The sequence below is a fragment of the Balaenoptera musculus genome, chromosome 2, assembly GCF_009873245.2.
Source record: "Balaenoptera musculus isolate JJ_BM4_2016_0621 chromosome 2, mBalMus1.pri.v3, whole genome shotgun sequence".
NCBI lineage: Eukaryota > Metazoa > Chordata > Mammalia > Artiodactyla > Balaenopteridae > Balaenoptera > Balaenoptera musculus.
The window spans coordinates 101,595,712-101,619,741 of NC_045786.1; the positions used below are offsets into that span (position 1 = coordinate 101,595,712).

The 24,030-nt window shown below is 38.2% G+C and overlaps 1 protein-coding gene across 2 annotated transcripts; it reads left to right on the forward strand.

Annotated features, from left to right (window-relative positions):
- The first annotated feature begins 1,604 nt into the window (after positions 1 to 1,604).
- On the forward strand, positions 1,605 to 23,939 carry RNF212B (ring finger protein 212B). Of its 2 annotated transcripts, XM_036844699.1 has the most exons (15): positions 1,611 to 1,638; positions 2,936 to 3,036; positions 4,886 to 4,938; positions 5,451 to 5,525; positions 10,127 to 10,242; positions 11,295 to 11,355; positions 12,073 to 12,101; positions 13,718 to 13,764; positions 13,986 to 14,028; positions 14,188 to 14,248; positions 14,626 to 14,674; positions 20,631 to 20,670; positions 20,967 to 21,067; positions 21,760 to 21,821; positions 23,344 to 23,939. In XM_036844699.1, the coding sequence occupies exons 2-15, from the start codon at positions 2,937 to 2,939 to the stop codon at positions 23,407 to 23,409; spliced, it is 903 nt and encodes a 300-aa protein (XP_036700594.1). In that variant the 5' UTR covers positions 1,611 to 1,638; position 2,936; the 3' UTR covers positions 23,410 to 23,939. The 2 variants fall into 2 exon arrangements, with proteins under 2 accessions (XP_036700595.1, XP_036700594.1); XM_036844700.1 differs by lacking the exons at positions 21,760 to 21,821; positions 23,344 to 23,939 and adding an exon at positions 21,363 to 21,735 and having other exon boundaries at positions 1,605 to 1,638.
- Positions 23,940 to 24,030: the final 91 nt, after the last annotated feature.

The following is a 24,030-nucleotide window of genomic DNA, read 5'->3' on the forward strand; positions in this document are numbered from 1 at the left end:
TTCAACCAAAACAGTACACTGTAACAGAGTGATTGCAGATGTGTGAATCCGGCTGCTTTCTATTAGGTCAGATAGTAAGAGATTATAAAACTGTAAAACAAAAACAATGCCCCTCTTCTCACTAAATTGTATTTATTTGGGAAAATATAGTTATTTCCCATAGGTTATGTTAACATTTAATGGGTTTATTTTTATTTTTGTTTTCAAATGAATAAAAAAATATTAAAAAAATTTTCAATCTTAATTGCTAATATGGTGAACATTGGTAGGTATAGTACAATCCACAGAAACCAAAGCTCTGTAGGGAAGGGTGTCTTCAATACTTTTTTTTTTTGGCAGTGTCACACAGCATCCGGGGATAGGGGATCTTAGTTCCCTGACCAGGGATGGAACCTGTGCGCCGGCTGTGGAAGTGCACAGTCCTAACCGCTGGACCGCCAGGGAATTCAATACTTGAATACTTTTTAAAAGGTAAAGGAGTTCTGAGACCAAGAAGCTTGAGAACCACTACTTAGCAGCTTCCTCAGGAAAAGCTCATGTTCAGATTTTTTGTCAGCAGCCTTTACACCTGAACACAGGATAAGGGGATATAAAATTCTTGGATCATATTTTCTTTTTGAAAATCTTGAAAATGCAGTTTCATTGTGTCTAGCATAAAATGATGTTGTAAAGAAGCCTGTCTAATTTTCTTTTCCTTATCAATGATTAGTACTTTTTGTCTGGATGCTCAAAGGGGTTTTTCCTTATCTTTAAAGACTAATTTAATAGTTTTACTAGAAAATGTTTTGGTTTAAACTGTTCTGGGTCAGTTTTCTCCTATACACTGTAGGCCTTTGCAATATGTAGGCTTAAGTCTTATTTCAGGAAAATTTTCTCAAAATTTTGTTTTAACTATTTGTTCTGATACATTGCTCTGGTTTTCCTTGTGGGGATAAATGTGTGTGTAAAATCTCTTTTGCTTGTTCTCTATATCTATCACTTTCTCTTGAAAACTTTTATCTTTCTTTTTAGAAAAACCATTCTCCTTTCAGCCCTTAAATGTGCTTTTTTTATTTCTGAAAAAAGTTTAAAAAATTTTTTTCCTGAGACTGGTTAGTTCTCATTTAATATGCGACTGTTCTCTACCCGTATCACTTTTTAGCTTTTCTATTTCTGATTTATGCTTTTCTTTCAAATCATCTATTATTTTATTTCCCTTAAAAATATTAGGTTAAAAAAAGAGAGAGGAAAAAATACTAAGTTAAAGTTTTCACCTGCTTTGTGACCACATTTTTCTAGTGTGTTACTGTCTGCTTGAACATTATTAGGTTTATTTTCACCTTGTTGTTTCCATAGCATGTATGGGATTAGATCATATTTCTTATTTGTTCCCAATCTTAAATGAGGTAGATTTTCCCGGACTTGTAAGAAAACGCACTCTTGCCTCTCGGCCCCGCCCACGCCTCGCGCATGCTCTGGACCCCGCCCACTCCTGGGCCCCGCCCACGCCTGTCACACACCGTCGCGGGCCACGCCCAGACTCTTGCCTCTCGCCGGTGCCAGGCTTGCTGTGTATTTTCCCGCCATTTCCAGCTCTTCTTGAGAACTGATTGATTTCGGTGAGATCCGAGGCCTTTTGGGATCACTGCGGCCAAGCAGGTAGGGAATGTAGTTAAAAAAGAGCTACTGGTAAATCTGAGACTCTGCTAAATCTCCATCACCCCTAAAAATCAGACGAGTCTTGCCCTCACAAATCCTGTTAACGGCCCTTCTTTTAAAGGGTTCATTTGGTCGACGCATTTGATTAAAATTGTTCTCGCTTCCCCTAAACAAACCAGGGCATATATAACTGTGACCTTTTCAGTAGTTCTTTAGACGCACTTTCTGGTAGAAGTTAGTGTATCTGTGAGCAACAAATAGGTATCTGAAGCTCATGCCTCTATGTAATGTCTTTGCATTGAAACGTTTATTCAGTAAGTTTTTATCGTGAATCTTGCCCTTATGTGACAAAAATATTACAGTGTGGCACAAACCAGCCAATATTCTTTGAGCAAATGTCTCTATAAACTACTTTAAAATTTTTTTAAAGAAAAGACTTCAAAAAAAAAAAAAAAACTTCAGTGGGGAAAAATTTTACCTTCTGTTTTGATTTTTTCCCTCAATTTAATTTTAAATGAAATTAAACTAATATATATTACATTCTTGTAGTATATTCATGAAATTAAGCGTAAATCCATTAAATGTATGAACTAATTACGGCTCTATATATCAGCTCTGTATTTTTTATGTCAGTTTCTTCATTTAAAATCTTACGTTTCAGTGAATATCAGATACATCTTTTGAAAAATGATGGGATTGGAAAAAATGTTAAATGATTTTCAAGATCCCTTCTAGATCTATGATTCTGAGTTTCTGTGGAGTAGAAGGAAATGTGAAAAGCTGAGACATCATTCACAAACAATGTTTCCATTAGATAAAATGTGTCCCAAGTGGCTAATATGTGATCTTGTATATTTGGTCCACTACCTCCTCCTTGCTCCATCTTGCTGTATCACTGGAAACTATTAGGAAAGAAATAGATTTTTTTTTAAGATTGTTTTTTCTAATTACAAATTAGTACCTGAATTAATCCAGAAAATTTAGAAAACAAAAAAAGTGTAAAGGCAACACACACACACACATACACATGATCTCACCATTCAAAAACAAAATCATCATTGTCCTATTACTCTTCTAAATATGTATACTTTTTCTCTTTAGAAAATGGCATAGCATAGTCTGCAGTCTGCTTTTTTCACCTCAGAGGTATATGTACTTCCTCACATCCAATTGGAATACCCACAATAATATGCCCACATCCCAATAAGTTAGCAGAAACTAAGCAAACATTGTTAAGTAGATTTTGGAACAGCTATAATTATGTTATGCCCCAGGTTATTCTCTTTCTCTGCTGCAGAATGGATTGGTTTCACTGCAACCGGTGTTTCCGAAAAGATGGGGCCCATTTCTTTGTCACCAGCTGTGGCCATATTTTCTGTAAAAAGTGTGTGACTCTGGGTGAGTGATTTAACTGTTTTCAGATTCAGGCAAAAATGTTTTTAACCTATAAATAATGATTAGACATTTCTCTGTGTAACTTGGAATAAAAATCACTTAGTAGGCCGAAGGTGGTGTGGGTATAATAGGAAACTGTTGATTATGAAAATCGGAGGAATCCATTAAAAGGCATGATTTAGCAAATGGACTGTCTATTACTTGAACATCAAAAGGTGCTTGTCAGTGTTCTGAAGCCTGTGGCAGGGAAAGCCACAAGGTTATCAGACTGATTAGAGAAAAGAGAAAAAATAAAAATAATGAATAGAAATTGGGAAAGTGGTTGATAACAAGAGCCATTTCTAATGGGAAGTAGTATAACCTATGAAATCAATTTAATTAGAAATGTTGACGATGGTGATAGTGGTGGGTGATACCTTTGTGGTTTAAAAAGTATTTTCATGCGTACCAATTTTATATATCCTCACCACAATGCCAGGAGGTAATTATTAGTAGATCCATTTTACAAATGAGGAGCTGGTCAAATAGGTGATTTGACCAAGTTCTTGCAGCTGTTAAGTTTTAGAAGAGACAAATTTAAGGTGTGTCTTTTTTTCTTAATGCTAAAATACTTACAAGGTACGTATTATATTCTGTAGGTATGTATTCTGGGTAGTAGGTCCAGAAGAGGGACTTAGGATGTTTTGATCAGGGAAAATTTCATAGAAGAGGTGTTGCTTCAATAGAGTTTTGAGTAATAAACTGGAGTCTGCCAAGTGAATTAGGCAGGGAAGATCATTCTGGTTTAAGAGAACAGCATGTGTAAAGGAATACAACATTATTAAACTTAGTACAGGGAAGTACACGTGGTTGGGATTGGTAGAGCATAAAAGGATAAAGTAAGAAATGGTGAGAGATGAGGCTAGAGAGGTAGGTAGTGGTCACATGATGGAAGGCTCTATATACCAGGCTAAAGAACCTGAACTTTATCCTGCAGGTGATGGAGAGCTGTGGAAGTTTGTTTTGTCTTTTTCTTAAATAGAAGAATGATTTGCACTTGCTAGCTCCCTCTGGCAATAATATGGAAGGAAGACGGGGAAAAACTTCATCCCCAAGGAAAGAAGAGTCAGGTTAGGTAGCCTCTGGAGAAGCTTTTTCTCTATGTGAATCTCATGACCCTTTTAAGTTATCTAATGTAACAAAGCTATTACTATGGTAACAGCAGCTCACTTTGGAGCGGTTTGTCTGGGTGAAGCATATGTCATGTGATGTTTTCTCCGGACACGGCATTTATCTTAATCAATAACCAGCACTGCTACTAAAATTTTAACTTCAAAGGAAGATTAGGAATTTTAATTTCCACATCTTTCAGATTGGGTTAATTAGAGAATGAGAGTAGGAGAGCTTCAAAACAATATCCAGGAATATTAGCAAAGTGAGAACAAGGCAGGAATAATTGAAGAGTTTCTTATGGTGCCTAATGTGTGCCTACTGTCAGGTAGAGAGAATAAAAAAATAATAACTTAAAGTTGCGATCATTGGTACTCTTCCCAGACTCTAGTAAATGTACACTCCTGTACTCCTGCTGGGAGGCTACTGTCCCTCACCTGCAGAAGAAAACTGGGAATTTATAGAAAGGGAGATGGGTAGAGGTACAGTGTGAAAGTGTTACTTCTCATCAACATACAAGTTTGGAAACACTGATTTCGAGAATGGAGCTCAAGTCGATGTCCTTTTATAGCACAATGACATTTTGAATTCAGTAAGAACTCTCTTTTCATTAGCTAGCCTACTTGACTGTTATCATGTACTTTAGGAAAATCTTACCTCATGCCCATGAGAACCAAACATTTTTTTCCCCTTTCCCCGCTAGAAAAATGTGCTGTTTGTGGAACTGCCTGCAAGTATCTGGCTCTTTCTGATAATGTAAGTTTTTCCTCCCCGTCACGAACAATCTTATCCCATTCCTGGTGTGTAGGAACTATACAAAGAATGCAGTGACTAAGAACTGAAATTTGGGGGGAATTCCCTGGCGGTCCAGTGGTTAGGACTTGGGGGTTTCACCATGGGGGCCTGGGTTCAATCCTTGGTCAGGGAACTAAGATCCCGCAAGCCACGTGGCATGGCCAAAAAAAAAAAACTGAAATTTTTTTTAAAAAGAAAGAAAAAAGGAACAAACAAAACGTGTAGATAGCAATTGAAAAAAAAAGGAGGTAAACTAGAGATAAAAGAATTACTTGTGGATTTGTGACTACTGTCACAGAAGCACGAGGTAAGAAGGATTAGGATATGTAGTCTACATCTCCTAGTGCAATAGTGATCGCCCTCTTAGCACAGTGAAATAATACCTGGTGCTTTAGAAAGGGTACTATATCTTTAACCATATTTACCTGTATTTTATTTCATTCCATTGTGGATGTGTCTTACTCTCTTCATAGCTGAAACCTCAGGAGAAGATGTACTTCAAAAGCCCTGTGGATACAGCTTTGCAGTATTTTAGTCACATCTCTCAGGTATGAGAAATAAAAGTGAAGAAAATCTGATTTTCCAGGCAAGTTATAATTGCATCTTATTTCTTTTCCAGAGGTTCTCTTTAAACTGCATTTGTATATTTGTATACAATGGGGAGAAATAGGCTGCCCTGTTTGCTTTCTTTCCTGATGATACAAATCTCAAGTTAACTTTTTACTCACCCAGAATCTGTGATAGGCTGTAAAAACTACTATGTAGCTGACATCTTGCCTTGTGCTTCCTAGTTCTATTTAGTAATTTTTGAGGATAAAAAAGGTTCTAGAGAGCTTTGTCTTCTTTCTTCGCACATTTAATGAATCTTCGAAAAATTGCTTTGAATATACAGGCCTGACCCTGCAAACAATGGATATAGTAGCCAAACTTTCAAGCTTTTGCTTATACACCTAAGTTCAAAAAGGGATTTCTTGTTCTCCACTCTTATTTTTCAATAACCTCTCTTAGCAACACATATGTATTTAATTCTTCAGTTAGTATTTATAATAGGTTGCCTGAATTTTGGAAGATATTTTTCTTTTCCTGATGCGTGATATGTTGTCATGCCATTGACTTGGTCAGGAGCAATAGAATTGTGGAAGGAAGTGAAGAGGAGACAGGACAACCATTTGAGAAAGTTCCCAAAATCTAAAAACTTTGGTTTTTCCCTTCCACTCTCCAGTTCTCCACCAAGATCATTTCATAGCCTCATGGGATTGCTATCTGGGCACATTTCTTGAGATTTTATCACTATTTTTCTTCTCTACTCGTCTCGTTCTTACGAGAATATTTTTTTATTAAACGTGAAGATGGTCCTTTGTCATGTTTGGCTGAAGATAGTAGATTTAATTTTTCTTTGGTATCTCCCCCTCAATCCTGACTCTGGAGATAGAAGAAGGGAAATTAAGGCTTTCACTGCATCCTGCTTTTAGCTGCTTGGGTGAACCATCATATTTGAGATACTATTTAACATTATGGGGAGATAAAATCCAGCTGAGACTCAAGGAGAAATGTAAACAAGGTCACATGAACAAGAGAAAGAGCAGACCTTTGGTTAATAACTAAACCAAGGGTTAGTTAATGATCAGTAGAGAAATTATATGTAGTCTGAATTCTACCCTGCCTAATCATGGGACCAATTACACATGGTCAAGTAATCAAGATAAAATACATGAAAAGGGTCAGTTAATCATCACTTTAGTGAAGTGCCCATTTGGTGAAGTCAGCAATGTCTGAAAATGTGTTTTCCCAATCTGTGAAGTTGAATAACTGATCCAAGTAATGTCTAGATTGTCTCATTCAGGCTTCTGCTCATATTTTTCTTCCTCAGTCAGACCTTTACTGACTCTCATATCTCAAATAGCAGCCCCAAGTCTACTTCTTACCCTGCTTTATTTTTCATCATAGGTCTTATCTCTAACATTATATAATTTATTTATTGTCTGAATCCTGCACTGCTTTCCCTTAGCATAATGTGTTCAAGGTTTATCCATGTTGTAGAATGTATTAGAACTTCATTAGTACTTTATTCCTTTTTATGACCAAATAATAATCCATTATATGGCTGGATATACGTTTCACGTATTCATTCATACACTGAGGGACATTTAGGTTGTTTTCACTTTTTGGCTATTATGAATAATGCTGCTATGAATATTTGTATACAAGTTTTTGTGTGGACATATATTCATTTCTCTTGGATATGTACATAGGAATTAGATCACTGGATCAAATGGTAACTCTATGTTTAACTTTTGGAACTGCCAGACTGTTTTCCCAAGTGCTTGCACATTTTACATTTTTACCAGCAGTGTATGAGGGTTTTGATTTCTCCATATCCTCACCAACACTTGTTTTATCTGTCTTTTTTTATAATAATCATCCTAGTGGTGTGAAATGCTATCTCGGTGTGGTTTTGATTTGCATTTCTCTGATGATTAATGATGTTGAGCATCTTCTCATGTGCTTATTGACTATTTGTTTGTCATCTTTAAAGTAATGTCTATTCAGATCCTTTGCCCATTTTTAAGTTGGATTGTCTTTTTATTATTAGTTGTAAGAGTTCTTTATATATTCTAGGTACAAGTCCTTCACCACATATATGATTTGCAAACATTTTCTCCCATTTTGTTGGGCCCATCCACTTTAAAATTAAGAAGTAACATAAATGTCCATTAAGTAAATACAAATAGGAAGAACAGAGAAAATTGAGCATCAAATAGAGTAGGAAATAAAGAGAAAGAAGAGGTTGAGAGAAAGAGAGGGAAAGATATAGATTCACAAAGAAAGACAAATTCAGAGCAAAAGGCACAAATGAAAATACGGAGGGACTTCCCTGGTGGGCCAGTGGTTAAGACTCTGCACTCCCAATACAGGGGGCATGGGTTTGATCCCTGCTCGGGGAACGAAGATCCCACATGCCATACAGCGTGGCCAAAAAAAAAAAAAGATAAACGAAAATACAGAGAAAGACTTTTTTTTTTAATGAATTTATTTATTTATTTATTTTTGGCTGCGTTGGGTCTTCGTTGCTGCACGCGGGCTTTCTCTAGTTGCGGTGAACAGGGGCTACTCTTGGTTGTGGTGTGCGGGCTTCTCATTGCGGTGGCTTCTCTTGTTGTGGAACACGAGCTCTAGGCGTGGGCTTCAGTAGTTGTGGCTCTCGGGCTGTAGAACGCAGGCTCAGTAGTTGTGGTGCACAGACTTAGTTGCTCCACGGCATGGGGGATCTTCCCCAACCAGGGCTCGAACCTGTGTCCCCTGCATTGGCAGGCTGATTTTTAACCACTGCGTCACCAGGGAAGCCCAAGAAAGACTTTCATAAATTTAGTGTTGGGACTGACAAACTTTTTCTTGAAAGGTTAGTAAATATTTTAGGTTTTGCAGGCTGTGCAACCTCTGTTGCAGCTACTCAACTCTGCTGTTGTAGCACAGAACAACAGCCACAGGCAATCTGTAAACAAATGGGTATGACTGTATTCCAGTAAAACTTTATTTACAAATACAGGCAGCTGGCCCTGATCATTAGTTGGCTGACTTGGAAGTCATATGTTTTGCTAACATACTTAAATAACTACCATATAAATCGTTTGAATAAAATCGGGTCAAGACCTGATCTCATAAATAGATCAGATCAGTTTCCCATCCCTCACTTGAATTTAAAGACTGAACAACTGAGATAATCAATGGTGCCTTTGAAGAAAGGTTTTATTTAGTTGAAGATTATTTTACCTGAAAAGAAAAAGTTTACCTGTCAGTTTTTAAGACTTCTGAAACAGTGTAGTTGAGTTCTTTGTCACTACTGAGCAGGTCGAGGAACCTTAAGCCCCAGTGTGAGAGGCTTTGATCACAAACTGTGATAACCCAAAACTTAACTCCCTGGCTGTGCCGCGTGGCTTGTAGGATCTTAGTTCCCTGATGAGGGATCGAACCTGTGCCCGCTGCAGTGGAAGCGTGGAGTCTTAACCACTGGACCACCAGGGAAGTCCCCTTGCTTTTGATAAGGAAGCATTTTTAGGATTCTTCTTCGCTCAAATCTCTTTGAGCACCAAAGTAGTTTTGGCACGTAGGTTAGTAGGTCTGTTGGCTATATATTGTATCTATCCATAATATCTATTGCTCGCCAACCCTTTGCCATTTTAGATAACTCCCAGGATTGACTGCCTTTTTTCTGCTTCTGCATTGTTCAAGTTTTCTAAAATGAATATGTTTTACTTTTATTGAAAACAAGAACAACTTTAAAAAAATAGACTACAGTGAATTCTTATCTGTGTAGAATTAGTTTAGTTTGCTTTTGAGTAGAAAGGAAAGAGTGTAGAGACTATATAAATTCGGAAGTAGAATTCTTTAGTAAGGTGGCAAAAGCAACTTGCAAATTAGATGAGAACAAAAAGTTTATGACAAAAGTACCAGATCTAGGAAGGACCTAAGAAAAAAGGTTTACGGTTTGAGTAGGGAGGAAACAAATGAGACCTGAATACTGCTGTGTATTCAAAAGTAGAACCTGACAAAGCTAAAATACTTTCCACATATTAACTTTTGATCTGATTCAGTAACCCCATGATAGGCACATTAGTATATCAAATGGTAAATTAAAGCAAAAGATAAAATTATTTACCCATGGCCAGAAATAAAATTCAGGAATAGGTAATCTCCTTCTGTGCCTCTTTGCCCTTTACTGTAGCAACATAAACAGCCTGCAAGTGTCTCTGTGTGAGTATCTCAGGGAAAGTAAATTGGTTACCAGTGCTCTGTAGAGCTAGGAATGTGGAATCTGAGTCCAAGCTAATAGTAAACAAGTAAGGTCAGAACCAGTTCTAAGCTTGGAAACATTTTTTTGGTTGTCACTCTTCTTGCTCAAGATGAATGGTTATATTTTTAAAGAGTCATTCTATGTCAGAATATTCTCATTAAGATATTAGGAAGGCACTTTTCTGGAAATGAAAAGCTTTGGCTTTCCCTAGTTTTGGGGAATCATGAATTAGGTCAGATGCTCCAGAAGAAAATGATCAGTAATAGAGTATGAATTGATGGGTTTCCATTTGTTGCTACAAGTAAGGGGAAAGGAGTTATGGGGGTTGTATGTCAAAGGTCTCTTTTTCCCTAGCAGGTGTGGAGTTTCCAGAAGAAGCAAACAGATCTCCTCATCGCCTTTTATAAGCATAGAATTACCAAGTTAGAAGCTGCCATGCAGGAGGCACAGCAAACGCTGACTAACCAGGACAAGTAAGTGACGAATGAAATCACCAGAGAGCCTTTTTCTTCTCATAGAAGCTGTAGCCCTTATTTCCTTATGGTTCCAAAGCCTAAAAATTGCTCCATATGTGTTTATGTTTGTCTTGGTTAAGTCAGGTACAGAATTTTTGGTCTCTCAATCTCCATTTTATTTTTCTCTTTCTTCCCTCAAGGGGCCTTCCCTACTTTATAGCTTTCCCCTTTTATTTCCATCTGTCGAAAACTACTTCTTCAGAGAAATCAGACATGGCTTTTTCACAGTAATAACGATGGCAGATTTAAAATGTTACCTCTAGGAGGGTGTGTTTTGGTTCTTTTTTTTTTTTTTTTGGCTGCGTTGGGTCTTTGTTGCTGCACGCAGGCTTTCTCTAGTTGCAGCAAGCGGGGGCTACTCTTCACTGTGGTGCTGGGGCTTCTCATTGCGGTGGCTTCTTTTGTTGCAGAGCATGGGCTTCAGGCGCGCAGGCTTCAGTAGTTGCAGCACGTGGGCCCTAGAGCTCACGGGCTTCAGTAGTTGTGGCGCATGGGCTCAGTAGTTGTGGCACACAGGCTCAGTAGTTGTGGCTCATGGGCTCTAGAGCGCAGGTTCAGTAGTTGTGGCGCACGGGCTTAGTTGCTCCACAGCATGTGGGATCTTCCCAGACCAGGGATCGAACCCATGTCCCCTGAATTGGCAGGCAGATTCTTAACCACTGCGCCACCAGGGAAGTCCATGTGTTTTGGAAATCTTAAGCTAAAAGGTGGAATCCCTGATGGAAATTTTCAGACATCAGCAGGCCAGGGGAAAATGTGTGGAGAGGAAATGCAATTCTGTGTAAACTTCTGAAATCATACCAAGTGACTGCTTATTTTGTCCACCTGATTCTTCTCACCACCAAAACCCTGCCATTGCCCCCCTGAATCACTAGATCTCTGACAGAAACACCTTGTATAGTGGCAAGCATCTCTCCAGAAGCATTAACTAGATGTTGATAATAATAATCAGGTTTTTTATCCCACTGACCTGCTGGAGCTGATTGTTTCTTTTTCCATCTTTTGCCTAGAGAGCTGTCAGTCTTAAGGAAAGAGAATGGAGAACTGAAGAAATTGCTTGCCATCATAAAGGTGAATGAAATAGATTTTCCATACTATTATTTTCTCTTACTTGGCCCATCTATCTAGCTGACTGAATAGAATTAGTGTTTCCTAACCTTTTTCACATCATGGCTGGTAATAATTGATAATATTTGTACAGCAAGCACACTGTAGTAAATGGACGAGGCCACAGAAGACCTTGGAGGGATGAAAGGACAAAATCTAGCACAGTGGTAACCCATTCTCGAGTATCAGTGAGTCATGGCATAACACATGGGAAGCTCTCTTATAGAAGAGATATCTGTGGTAACTTAAAATTTGTCTTCAAGAATCCCAAGGCACCTCAGGACCTTTCCTGTCCCTCAAACTCTATTTCCTAGACATTTCTCTCTTCCCAAGATTGTCCTTTGTGTTTATATAATGTTCCTTTTGATCTTACTCTTGTAACTCTTCTAGCACATTGTAATCCTGTCATTTTCCTTGCTCTCCCCATAGACTCTCTATATTTCCCCCCGTGTATCAGTCTACAGGATTCCCAATGTGTTTTTGTGAAGAGGTACTAAAATTTTCTCCCCCCAAAGCTGATAATTTTCTGAGGAAACACTCACTGTTGCTGTTTTTTCTTCTATTGGGAATCTTAGTAACCACAACTAGAGGACATTGCAGCTTAGTTATCTGACAAGTAAGATCCACTGATTGGGACCATTGAGCTACAGCTCCCTTCACTCCCATTTTTTTCACCTACAGGAATCTCCAAGTTGGTACCAAGGAAGCAGGTCAGTTTTATCAGGCCCCATACCATCCCTCTTTGAAAATTTCTATCCTTTCTTTTTTTTTTTTTTTTTTAATTGGAGTATAGTTGCTTTACAATGTTGTGTTAGTTTCTGCTGTACAGCAAAGTGAATTCTATCCTTTCTTGGCACTTGGCTGTAACTCCTGTGTGGGCTCTGAGGTGGAGGGAATGGTTTATGAATTTATCTTTCACTTCTCCAAGAAAGAGTTACCCACTGAAAAGTGCTGAAGTAAAATCTTGGATATAATGCTCATCCTTGACCGTCACCTTATGAAATCCTACTCATCCCTCAAAATTGAACTCATGTGTCATCTCCTCTGTCAGCACTTTATTAGGCAGAGTTAGATATTCTATTATTCATTTATTCAATAAATATTCATTAAGTACCTACTGTTTGTGAAGCACTGTGTTAGGTGCTGGGTGTACATCACCGATTATTCTAATTGTAAATGTCTGTACCCTACCAGTTATTATATATTTTTAATATCAGCTCTGTATTGGTGGATTAAAAAGACATGGCCCCTGATTCACAGAAGCTAGAGTCTAGTGTTCTATCATACTTCCGTACTTCTTTTTTTTATCCCCACTCCTTTTGGTTGTTAATGTCACAAAATTCCATCTTCATGCATTGTGTGCCCCAAAACATAAACTAATTATTCTTTTAAATGCATTAGTCTCCTAAATTATGTAGATAGCAAAATGTAGAGATACAAACCAAAGTTACAGTAATACTAGCTTTTACACTAATTGTTTTTTTTTATCTTTCAAGTTATTTGTTTCTTAAATTATGTAGAAAAGAAAAAGTGCAGTTACAGACCATTGTAACAATAATACTAGCTTAAATTGCCCATGTATTTGTTTTTATTGATATCTTTATTTCTCCTCACAGCTTCAAGTTACTGTCTAGTGTCCTTTCATTGCCCCTTGCAGGATTCCCTGAGCATTTCTTTTTTTTTTTTTTTTAACATCTTTATTGGAGTATAATTGCTTTACAATGGTGTGTTAGTTTCTGCTGTATAACAAAGTGAATCAGTTATACATACACATATGTTCCCATATCTACTTCCGTACTTCTGACATACCCTTTATAACACTTATGTTTGCTCTTTTTCTTTTTGTCTCTCCCACTAGCCTGTGAGCCTCTCAAAAATAGGAACCATATTCTAGTTATCTTTGTAAGTTCAGGATCTAAGGCATATGAGCACTAAATAAATGTCTGTGGATAGATGGAAGAGGGGATGGAGGGAGTGAGGGAATGGCAGATGTATGAATGGATGGACAGATGGATAGATATATGTAAAGTTGAGAGTACCTGGTAAGGCACTACGGGAAGGAAGAAAGAAGGACTTCAGAACTTCTATTATGGGCAATAGAGAAGTGGAGAAGATTTCGTTTAGGGAATTGGAGAGCCAAGGAGTCCCATATGGAAACCTTGCCTCCGTATTTTGGGCTAATACCTGTAATACATGATTAGTAAGCAATTTGTGCTCTGAGAGAAGGCTATTATTTCTGTAAATAATGACCTGATTGATCCTCTAAGGTGGCACTAAGTTCTGCTTAGAGAAAATAGAGCTGCCTTTCTTTTTTTTTTCCTTGCAGGTCAACCACACCTCGACCAGTGGGCATTACTTCTCCATCACAGTCAGGTAGAGACCATGTTTTGCCCAAATATCTGTGTGAGATGAGTAAATATCCTTTTCCCATATGGAAGATGGTTTCCTCTCAGAAAGTATAATGTGATTTTCCAAATCTTATGTATGATATGAAAAGGCCATACTCCTGGACACTCACTTGCAACAGGTAGGCTAGGCAAGGCAGGGCGCACCATTGATGGCAACTTTTCATTCTGCATTTTATTCCCTTTCAGTTACTCCACGACCCAGTTCTCAGCATAGCAGCCAAGTGGTCAGGTGAGTAGAAAGCTACACAGCAGCATTAGAACTGCTGGCAAAAGATGCAAGATGAAAGAAATGCCTAGATATGGCTGAGACAGGGACTGAGGAGACTTTATGTCTGTGTAAAAGTTTAATACCAGGTTTGTTTTTTCCTTTTTGTTTCGCCTTATATAGTCGGTCCTCCTCAGTGGAGTCTGTCCCTTATAGAGTGGCTGGCTTTAGTAACTTGGGACAGGTAAGAAATATTCACATTATCTTTTCAGATTGAGATTTCTAATGCTAAATGAAAGCCAAGATTAAAGCAAGAATATTAAACTTATATTGGTTTTGGCATGAATTATCTGATGCCATGCCTGGACTCTCTTTCAGCAATTCAGACCTGATGTTAGAAGCTGACCTAATTCATGACTCGGAATGAATAGGGGTGAAAATAGTGGACTGCATTAACAGTGTCCATCATGTTCATTTTGGAAGGAATAAAGTGTGGCTCCTTCCTGGTGTCATGTACCCACTCTGGGAGAAAAACATATGCTTCAGTGTATAGCCATAGCATGAAATATGGAAGCCAGAGAATCCAGATATATTTATTAATGTTTATTATTTGTCCCTCAGGGAGCCAGAGCGCTGCAGGGAAGGAGCACTCCAAGAGACTCTTTTACTGGTGAGAGGGGCAGGGTAGGGGAAGGAGTCAGAAGCCAACACATTCTGAGCAGATACCAGCAGATTTCTGGTTTCCTGTGCATAATATAATGCCATTTTACTTTTTCTCCAGACAGTGGTTCCAGGTATCCAGATACAACTTTTCAAATAATGATATTTCTGTTCTCAAACTGATAAGGGGAAAATTGAAACTTGAGTATTAGAAAGTCATTGAAACCCTCTGGTCAGGAGACGGAGAGTAACTTTTAAGTAAAATAATTGACCTGGATTTTAATTGCCACAAGATGGCAGTAGAAGTTAGATCTAAAAGAAAGATTAACTAGATGCCAATTATGTTAGCCTGAAGGGTATCTGGCTTCTTCACTGTGTATCAAACACAAAAGTATTCCAATGAAGAAATATTTTGGTTCCACCCACTTAATTTCTTGTATCTTTCCCCTTAGAACTATTACTGTTATTACTGTTTTTCAAGGCATTAGTCAGTCCATAGAGTATACTTGGAGAGGATTTCCCTTTCTTTCCCAAGAGGCATTTTGAAATTCACAGATCTCTTCCTGGATAACCATTTTTTGAAATTCACCAAATAGCCTCCCTGCAGTTCTTTCATATTCACCCCTTTGAAAAACGTAGGTGCTCTAGCCAATTTATTTCTGTCAGGTTAGTAGTAATAATCTCTTTTATTCCTGATTTTAGTTATTTGAGGCTTTCTTCTTTTTTCTTGGACAGCCTGGCTAAAGATTAGTCCATTTTTTTAACAGTTCTAAAAAGGAAGTTTATTTTTTTAAAAATTTTAATTAAAGTATAGTTGATTTACAATATCATCTAAGTTTCAGGTGTACGGCACAGCAATTGAGATATATATATATCCGTACCATCTTCCAGAAAAAAATCGAATGAACTTTTTGGCCAACCCAATACAGACATATACATACATATGTATGTATATTTATATAACTGAATCTATATATATATATATATTTTTTTCAGATTCTTTTCCCTTATAGGTTATTATATAATGTTGAGTATAGTTTCCTGTGCTATACAGTAGGTCCTTGTTGGTTATCTGTTTTTTTTTAAATTAATTAATTAATTTATTTATTTTTGGCTGCGCTAGGTCTTCGTTGCTGCGTGCAGGCTTTCTCTGGTTGTAGTGAGCAGGGGCTACTCTTCGTTGTGGTGCTCTCATTGTGGTAGCTTTTCTTGTTGCGGAGCACGGGCTCCAGGTGCGCAGGCTTCAGTAGTGTGGCACGTGGGCTCAGTAGTTGTGGCTTGTGGGCTGTAGAGCGCAGGCTCAGTAGCTGTGGTGCGCGGGCTTAGTTGCTCTGCGGCATGTGGGATCTTCCCAGACCAGGGCTCGAGCCCGTGTCCTCTGCACTGGCAGGCGGATTCTTAACCACTGCGCCACCAGGGAAGTCCTGGTTATCTATTTTAGAAATAGTAGTATGGGCAAGACGGGAATAAAGACACAGACCTACTAGAGAATGGACTTGAGGATATTGGGAGGGGGAGGGGTGAGATGTGACAGGGTGAGAGAGTGTCATGGACATATATACACTACCAAATGTAAAATAGGTAGCTAGTGGGAAGCAGCCGCATAGCACAGGGAGATCAGCTCTGTGCTTTGTGACCACCTAGAGGGGTGGGATAGGGAGGGTGGGAGGGAGGGAGATGCAAGAGGGAAGAGATATGGGAACATATGTATATGTATAACTGATTCGCTTTGTTGTAGAGCAGAAACTAACACACCATTGTAAAGCAATTATACTCCAATAAAGATGTTTAAAAAAAAAAAAAAGAAAAAAGAAATAGTAGTATGTATGTGTTAATCCCAGCCTCCTGATTTATCCCTCCCCCCACCCCACAGGATTAGTCAATTTTGTTTATCATTTCAAAGAACCAACTTTTGGTTTTCTTGATTTTTCTCTATTATTTTTCTATTCTCTATTTCATTTATTTCTGCCCTAATCATTTTCTTTCCGTCTACTTTTGGGTTTAGTTCTCCTCGTTTCTTAAAGTGGACGGTAGCATTATTGACTTGAGATCTGCTTTTTTAATATAGACCTTTACAGTTATAAATTTCACTCTGAGCACTGCTTTCACTGCATCCTTTAAGTTTCAGTATGTTGTGTTTTGTTTTCATTCATCTCAAAGTATTTTCTAACTTATGTGATTTTTTTTTCTTTGACCCATTAGTTACTTAACAGTGTTGATTATCCACATAATTGTTAATTTCCCAAATTTCCTCCTGTTAATTGGTTTTAATTTAATTTCATTGTTGTTGAACAACATACTTTGTATGGTTTAGATCCTTTTAAATTTATGGCCTAAAACATTGTCTATCCTGGGGAAAGTTCCCTGTACACTTGAAAAGAATGTGTATTCTGCTGTTGTTGGGTGGAGTGTTCTATAGATATCTGTTAGATTTAGTTGGTATATAGTGCCATTTAAATCTTCTGTTTTCTTGCTAATCTTCTGTCTTGCTGTTTTATCCATTATTGAAAGTGGGGTATTGAAAGCTCTATTATTGTTGAATTGTCTATTTTTCTCTTCAATTCTGTCAGTTTTTGCTTCATGTATTTTAGGACTTTGTTGTTAAGTGCATATATAAGTGTTATATCTTCTTGATGGGTTGACCCTTTTATCTTTTTGACCTTTGTCTCTAGTAACAATGTTGTCTTAAAGTGCATTTGTCTGATATTACCCATTCCAGCTCTCTTTTGTTTACTGTTTGCGTGGAATATCTTTTTCCATCCTTTTACTTTAAACCTATATGTGTCTTTGAATTTACAGTGAGTCTTTCATAGATGATGTATAGTTGGATCTTTTTTCACCATTTGGCCAGTTTCTGCCTTTTAATTGGAGAGTTTAATACATTTACATTTAATGTAATTATTAATAAGGAAAGACTGCTTCTGCCATCTTGCTATTTGTTTTCTATGTGTCTTTTTTTTTTTTTCCCACACCACACAGCATGTGGGATTTTAGTTCCCTGACCAGGGATTGAACCTGTGCCCCCTACAGTGGAAGCGTGGATTCTTAACCACTGGACCACCAGGGAAGTCCCTGTTTTCTATATGTCTTATGTATGTTTTGTGCCTCACTTCCTCCATTTTTGCTGTCTTTTGTGTTAAACAGCTATTTTCTAGTGTACCATTTTACTTTCTTCCTTGTTTCTTTCACTATATTTTTTGTTATTTTCTTAGGGATTATAATTAACATCATAATTTATAACAATCTAGTTCAGATTAATACCAAACTTAATTTCAACAGTGTACAAAAGCTTTTCTCCTACATAGTTCCATTCCCCTCTCCATTCCATTGTGCTCTTATTATATAGATTATATCTTTAAAAATTGTGTTCTCATCAACATAAATTTATAATTATGTTTTATGCAGTTGTCTTTTAAATCAGATAGGAGGAAGTTACAAAAATACACTTATACTTTTATGTTTACCAATGTAGTTTTCTTTACCAGTGATCTTTATTATTTCTTCATGTAGATTTGAGTTACTGTCTGGTGTCCTATCACTTAAGCTTTAAGGACTCTCTTTAGTATTTCTTGTAAAGCAGGTTTGGTAGTGATGAATTCTCTTAATTTTGACACTCATCTGGGAGTGTCTTAATTTCTCCTTCATTTTTGAAGGATAGTTGTGCTGGATTTAAAATTTTTGATTGACAGTCTTTCAGCATTTTGAATACGTTATCCTCCTATATTCTGCCTCCATGGTTTCTGAGGAGAAATCAGTGCCAGTTTTATTGAGAATCCCTTTCATGTGATGAATGGCTTCTCTCTTGCTGCTTTCAAGTTTCTTTTTTTGCCTTTAGCTTTCAACAGTTTATGATGAGTCTAGGTGTGGATCTCTTTGATTTATCCTCTTTGGGATTTGTTGAGCTTCTTGGATGTATAGATTAATGTTTTCATCTAATTTGGGAAGTTGTCAGCCATTATTTCTTCAGATAATTCTTTCTGCCCTTGGTCCTCTCTTTTCTCCTTCTGGAACTCCCATTTTGCACATGCTGGTGTGCTTGATGGTATTCCACCAGGGTCTTTGAGGCTTTGTTCATTTTTCTTCATTCCTTTTTCTTTCTCTTCCTCATACTGGATAATCTCAATTGATTTATCTTCAAATTTGCTGATTCTTTTTTCTGACTGCTCATATCTCTAGTGAAGTTTACATTTTAGTTATTGTACTTTTCAATTCCAGAATTTATATTTGCTTCTTTTTAATATAATATTTCTTTATTAGTGTTCTCTATTTGATGAGACCATTCTCATACTTTTGTTTAGTGCTTTAGACATGGTTTCCTTTAGCTAACTGAACATGTTTAAAATAGCTGATTTAGGGACTTCCTTGGCAGTCCAGTGGTTAAGACTGTGCTTCCACTGCAGGGGATGTGGGTTCGATCCCTGTTCGGGGAACTAGGATCCCGCATGCCTGTCAGCGTGGCCAAAAAAAAAAAAAGAACCGCTGGTTTAAAGTCTTTGTCTTTAAAGTCCAATGTATTTGGGCTTCCTCAAAGACAGTTTCTATTGCTTGTGCTTTTTTCCTTTACATAGGTCATACTTTCTTGTTTCTTTCATGCCTCATAATTTTTTGTTGAAAACTGGACAGCTAAATAATATAGCATGGCAACTCTAAGAATCAGATGCTTCCTCCCTTCCCAAGGTTTGTTGTTGTTGCTGTTTGTCATTGTTTGTTTAGTGACTTTCTAAAACTGATTCTGTAAAATCTGTATTCTTTCTCGTGTGGCCACCGAAGTCTCTATTTGGTTAGCTTAGTGTTCAGCTAATGATTGGACAGAGCTTTCCTTAAACACCTAGCACCAATAAATCCCTCAGTGTTTGCTGAGGGACTGTGTGTTGGGGTGCACCTTCAACACTCAGGCAACCAGTTGATGACTGTGCCTTAGCCTTCACTTTCTGCTTGTATGACCTCAAGGTAGTCCCAAGGTGAGAGCTTAGGGCCTTTTCAGTCTTTCCTGAGCATGCACACAGCCCTGTGCATGCACATGGCCTAGATTCCCAAGAACTTGTTGTTCCTTTTCAAAATCCGGGTGGACAGGTCATTCCACAGCTTTTCCTTTTATGCATTTTGGTTAGCCTATTGTTTGCCCCAATTGATATTCACCTCCTCAGGCAGCCTAAACAAGTGCCTCTAATTATTTGCAACAAACACTCCTGGGGAAAAGGCTTTTCACACTTGGTGAACTCTTAAGCTCCAAGTCCTGGTAAGTTTGGCTCCAAGTCAGGTCAAATAAAGGCAGCCTTGCAAGTGAAGTCTTCCAGTGAACAACTAGGCAGGCCAAGTATGACAATTCTCTGGGAATGAGGTTTTGAAAGAGCTCCAACCCCATTCCATCCCCTATGATGACTGCCAAACTGTTGATTTTCAAGGCTACCACGGAGCTGGAGAGGGAGAAATGGGAATAGGGCAAGTTAAAATGTCACAAGGCTCACTGTTCCTACTCACATTCAGCTATTTTTCTGGAATAAACGTTCCCCAGATTGCTAAAAGCCCTTTGTTAATTTCCAGAACTCTGAAGAAGTTGATTCTGACAATTTTTGCCAGTTTTCTCATTCCTTTTATGGAGAGAATCTGTGGAGGTCCTTACTCTACATTTTTACTGCTGTCACTCCCAGCCAATTTAATGACCCTTTGTCTTTAGCCATCCTTTCTGATAATCTTCACCTTAGAGGGGAAACCAAGGCACAGATACATTACAGCGCATCAAAGCAGTGATGGATCCTTGCCCATAAACTCATAAAAGGGAGAGGAAAGCACCTTTATGATCCACTGCTAGGTGCCTTGTGGGCTTTTTCACTTGCCATTAGCCCCTAAGTCTAACATATATACCAAAATCTTTGATCCCCTGTTCCTTAGCCCTGGCCCCCAGAATACCTGGATCTCTTCTCGGTTCATGAATTATCTCATAGGCTCATTTTTATGCTTTTCAGAAACCCCTTCACCAGCTTCCACTCACAGCCTATCTTATAGGTAAGTAATACTGCTTCCTTTCACTTGAGATCTGTTCCCACTGACATTCTGCCAGCAGCCCTGTGGTTACTTCTCCACTGGCCTATACCACTGAAGTTTATAATCTACCTTGTAAACAAAAGAGAAGGTTGAACAGTACTGTGTCTAATATACATCTGAATTACTTAATTGTATTCTGAGTTGCAAGCAGGGGATTCATTTCCTCTCTGGTTTAAATGTATAGGCTCTTCCTTTACGCATGGTTTTTACTTTAACCTTTCCTTTTCTCTGCTGATGCTTTTATTTCCCCTCCTTAGACCTTCATCTACCTCCTCCGGACAGGGGATTTTTTCTTTCAGACCATCCCTAAGTGGTGGGGATTCAGGTCAAGCAGGAGTCCTCACCCCCAATAATTCAGGTAAGTTAAATAACATTCCCAAAGGAGTGGAGCTTCAACCATTGACATATACACTAAAATGAAGATTTTCAAGGTGCAGAGAAGTTGGGATATTTACACCCCAGCCCCTGAGAAAAGCAGTCTCAAGTTTGACTCCTTAATATTCTTTAAGAGTTACCCCATTTCCTTCACAGTGAAGGCAGGCTTTGGATTGTGCCTAAATATCACTCATCCTGTCACCAGGAGTAGAGTTCTGCTCTTTAGCCAGAAGGTTGGCCTGTAGAATTAAACTGGCTTTTTGTTTGTTTCTTTTGAGATCCTTATGTTGCAGCATTGCTGGGAGCTTAGTGCTGAATAAGAATGATAAAACCAGCATCCTTTTTTCTCCTCATGTTTTCCCAAAAGGTACCTCTGCTACCAGTCCTTGTGATAAGGGGCTGTCATCTTTCATAGCTCACCAAAATCTTTATATTGTCTCTACATCTTTCTACTCATAGTTAAACTCAAATCTCAGACCTCTGTGTCACCACCCCATCCTCACAGTAAAAGAATGAACTTTATAACCCACCTCTTGAATTGCTTAGCTAACAGTCTTTTCCCTTCTGAGTAGTGTACTGCAGATTAAGAACCACTTATTTATCCTGATGCATAAATAACAATACTGAGAAACTGCCCCAGGTAGTTATCTTTCACTACTTAATTCCATCCTTCAGGTCAGAGGGAGAGCAGAACCACACTAGAGGGTCTTCCTGGTTTCCAGCTACCAGCCCTACAGGTGAGCCCAGCCCAGTCTAACTGGTCTGCTCATGAAAAACTCACACAGTTAGGCCTGCACACTTAATGCCTCATTCTGGTCTCTTGTTAAGGTGATAGAATGTAACCAGTGGAGAATGACGTGGACTTCAAGTGTGGTAACCACACGCACACAGTTTTCCAGAGTGGTGTCACTCTGATAATATGACTGTCAGATTACCTTCCTGGTTTGGGGTTTAAAAATTAGGTCACATAGTAATGAAAGGTTTTAAACTGAGAGGTCTTGGCCAGGGTGAACTAAGGATGTGGGCACAAATGACATTCCCAGGAGTTTCACAGAAAGGGATTTTCAATGGAATATATATTTTGGATGGAGGTACTGCTTGAACTAGGAAAAACCATTTTCATTTCTCCAAAGAGCAACAGCAGAATAATGTTTTGTAAATTTATGAGACTGATTCTGATCCAGGAAACAAGAGGAAAAGGGCATGGGAATGAGAAGAGAGGTTTGTAAGGAGCTCTATTAAATGAAAAGTCCAGTCTTGCCTTTTAAGTTCACTTTTACACCTTGGGTTTTGAGGATATTTAGGCCAAGCTCCTGGTGACCTACTAAGGTAGGTAAATATTTTGCTCTCATGTTCCAAAATGCCCTTTATTTTCATCAGCAAGGAATTAGGGTCTAAGCCTTAACAGACAACGCTGGGGAAATCACATCCCTCTAAGACCCTCGTAAATGGAGGAATTAATCTACAGGTGAAAAAAAGACTTAAGAGACATATAAACCATCTGCAAATAAATGGCCTCCAGTTGGATCTTGATTGGAACAAACTGTAAAAAACCATTTATGAGACAGTTGAGGAAAATTGAATACTTAGTGGACATTTGATATTAAGGAATTGTTAATAGGTTTTTTTTGTAGGCATGATGCTATTGTGGTTATGTTTTTAAAAATAGTCGTTATCTTTTGGAGATGCATACTAAAATACTTATGGATAGAAAGTTAAATGATTGTCTGAATTTTGCTTTAGCTTAACCTAGTGGAAAGGGGCAGTGTGAGAAAGTAGAAATGAAAGAAAATTGGTCATGAGTTAATTGTTGAAGTTGGGTGATGAGTACATGTGAGTGCATTATACTACTGTTTTTGTATTTTTTGAAAATTTCCATAATAAAGTTAGAAAAAGATTTATTGAAGAAAGTACCACTTCCCCAGAGGCCTAAGAACTCTGCCTCCCTGGTAATCATCTCTGGGTATGGTAGTCATGTTCCAGGCTTCCCAAAACTGTTTGATTTTCAAATATTCTGCTTTATCACCATAAACCACGGAAATGCTCCAGTTTCATAAGTAGCAACAAAGCCTTTGTCACATTAGATGTATCAAATCTTAGTTTGGAAAAGTTAGTTTTCATGAAATGGAGAAAACTATGGCGAAGCAACAGCAGCGGTTTACTGTCACAATAAACTTCATATAATGACTTGAGAGGGCCTTACTTGCCCTTTTTGTTACAAACAAACACCCTTAACTGCCTTCCTGTCCTGTGCTGCAGAATCTCTACCAACAGAGGCAGATGGGATTAGCCAGGGGGAGAGAAGCATGGAACACTCCCAGATAGACCATCTTCAAGATCTGATCTATACATACTGCTGAAGGACGGACGGTAGCATCTCATACTCATTTAGGTGTGATGGCCTTGGAAAATGTACCCCTACCTTGTTTCCTGGTTTCACTCTGTACCTTCTCTCTCTCAATCTTAACCCTATACACCCTGTATTACTTCCTACGAAAATGGTCAGGTCAGAGCTTCAGGAAGATGTTTATATCTCTCCTACAAGATACAGATAGCTCCCTTATTTCCTGCAACTTGAAACAAGGTTATAAAAACAATTCTTGGCATCATTGGGGGTGGGGGGTGGGGTGATATACTTATTAACCATGTTTTATTTCTGGATTTCACTTTTTAGCTTTGGATATATTCTCCCACTGCCGATGTTAACAAGCCACAACACTGTTCCTTGCCCTAATTTATTATACTTTTTCTATTTGCCTATTGTTTCCTCTGTGCCTAGTTACTATTAAATACGTTGATTTTCCTTTCTGTTTGGTAACGGTTGGAGACACAGGCTTACTAAAGTACACAGATAATGAAATAAAGAGGATGTCCTTTTATTGCTGCTGCAACTCTATTGGTATTACAAGCTCTCAAATGGTGGAATGGGCAAAGAACACTACCACT

Coding starts and splice junctions, on each gene's coding strand:
- RNF212B (XM_036844699.1), top strand. CDS start 2,937: ATGGATTGGTTTCACTGCAACCGGTGTTTCCGAAAAGATGGGGCCCAT. Junction 10,243..11,294: donor ACGCTGACTAACCAGGACAA/GTAAGTGACGAA, acceptor TCTTTTGCCTAG/AGAGCTGTCAGTCTTAAGGA. Junction 14,029..14,187: donor CATAGCAGCCAAGTGGTCAG/GTGAGTAGAAAG, acceptor CGCCTTATATAG/TCGGTCCTCCTCAGTGGAGT.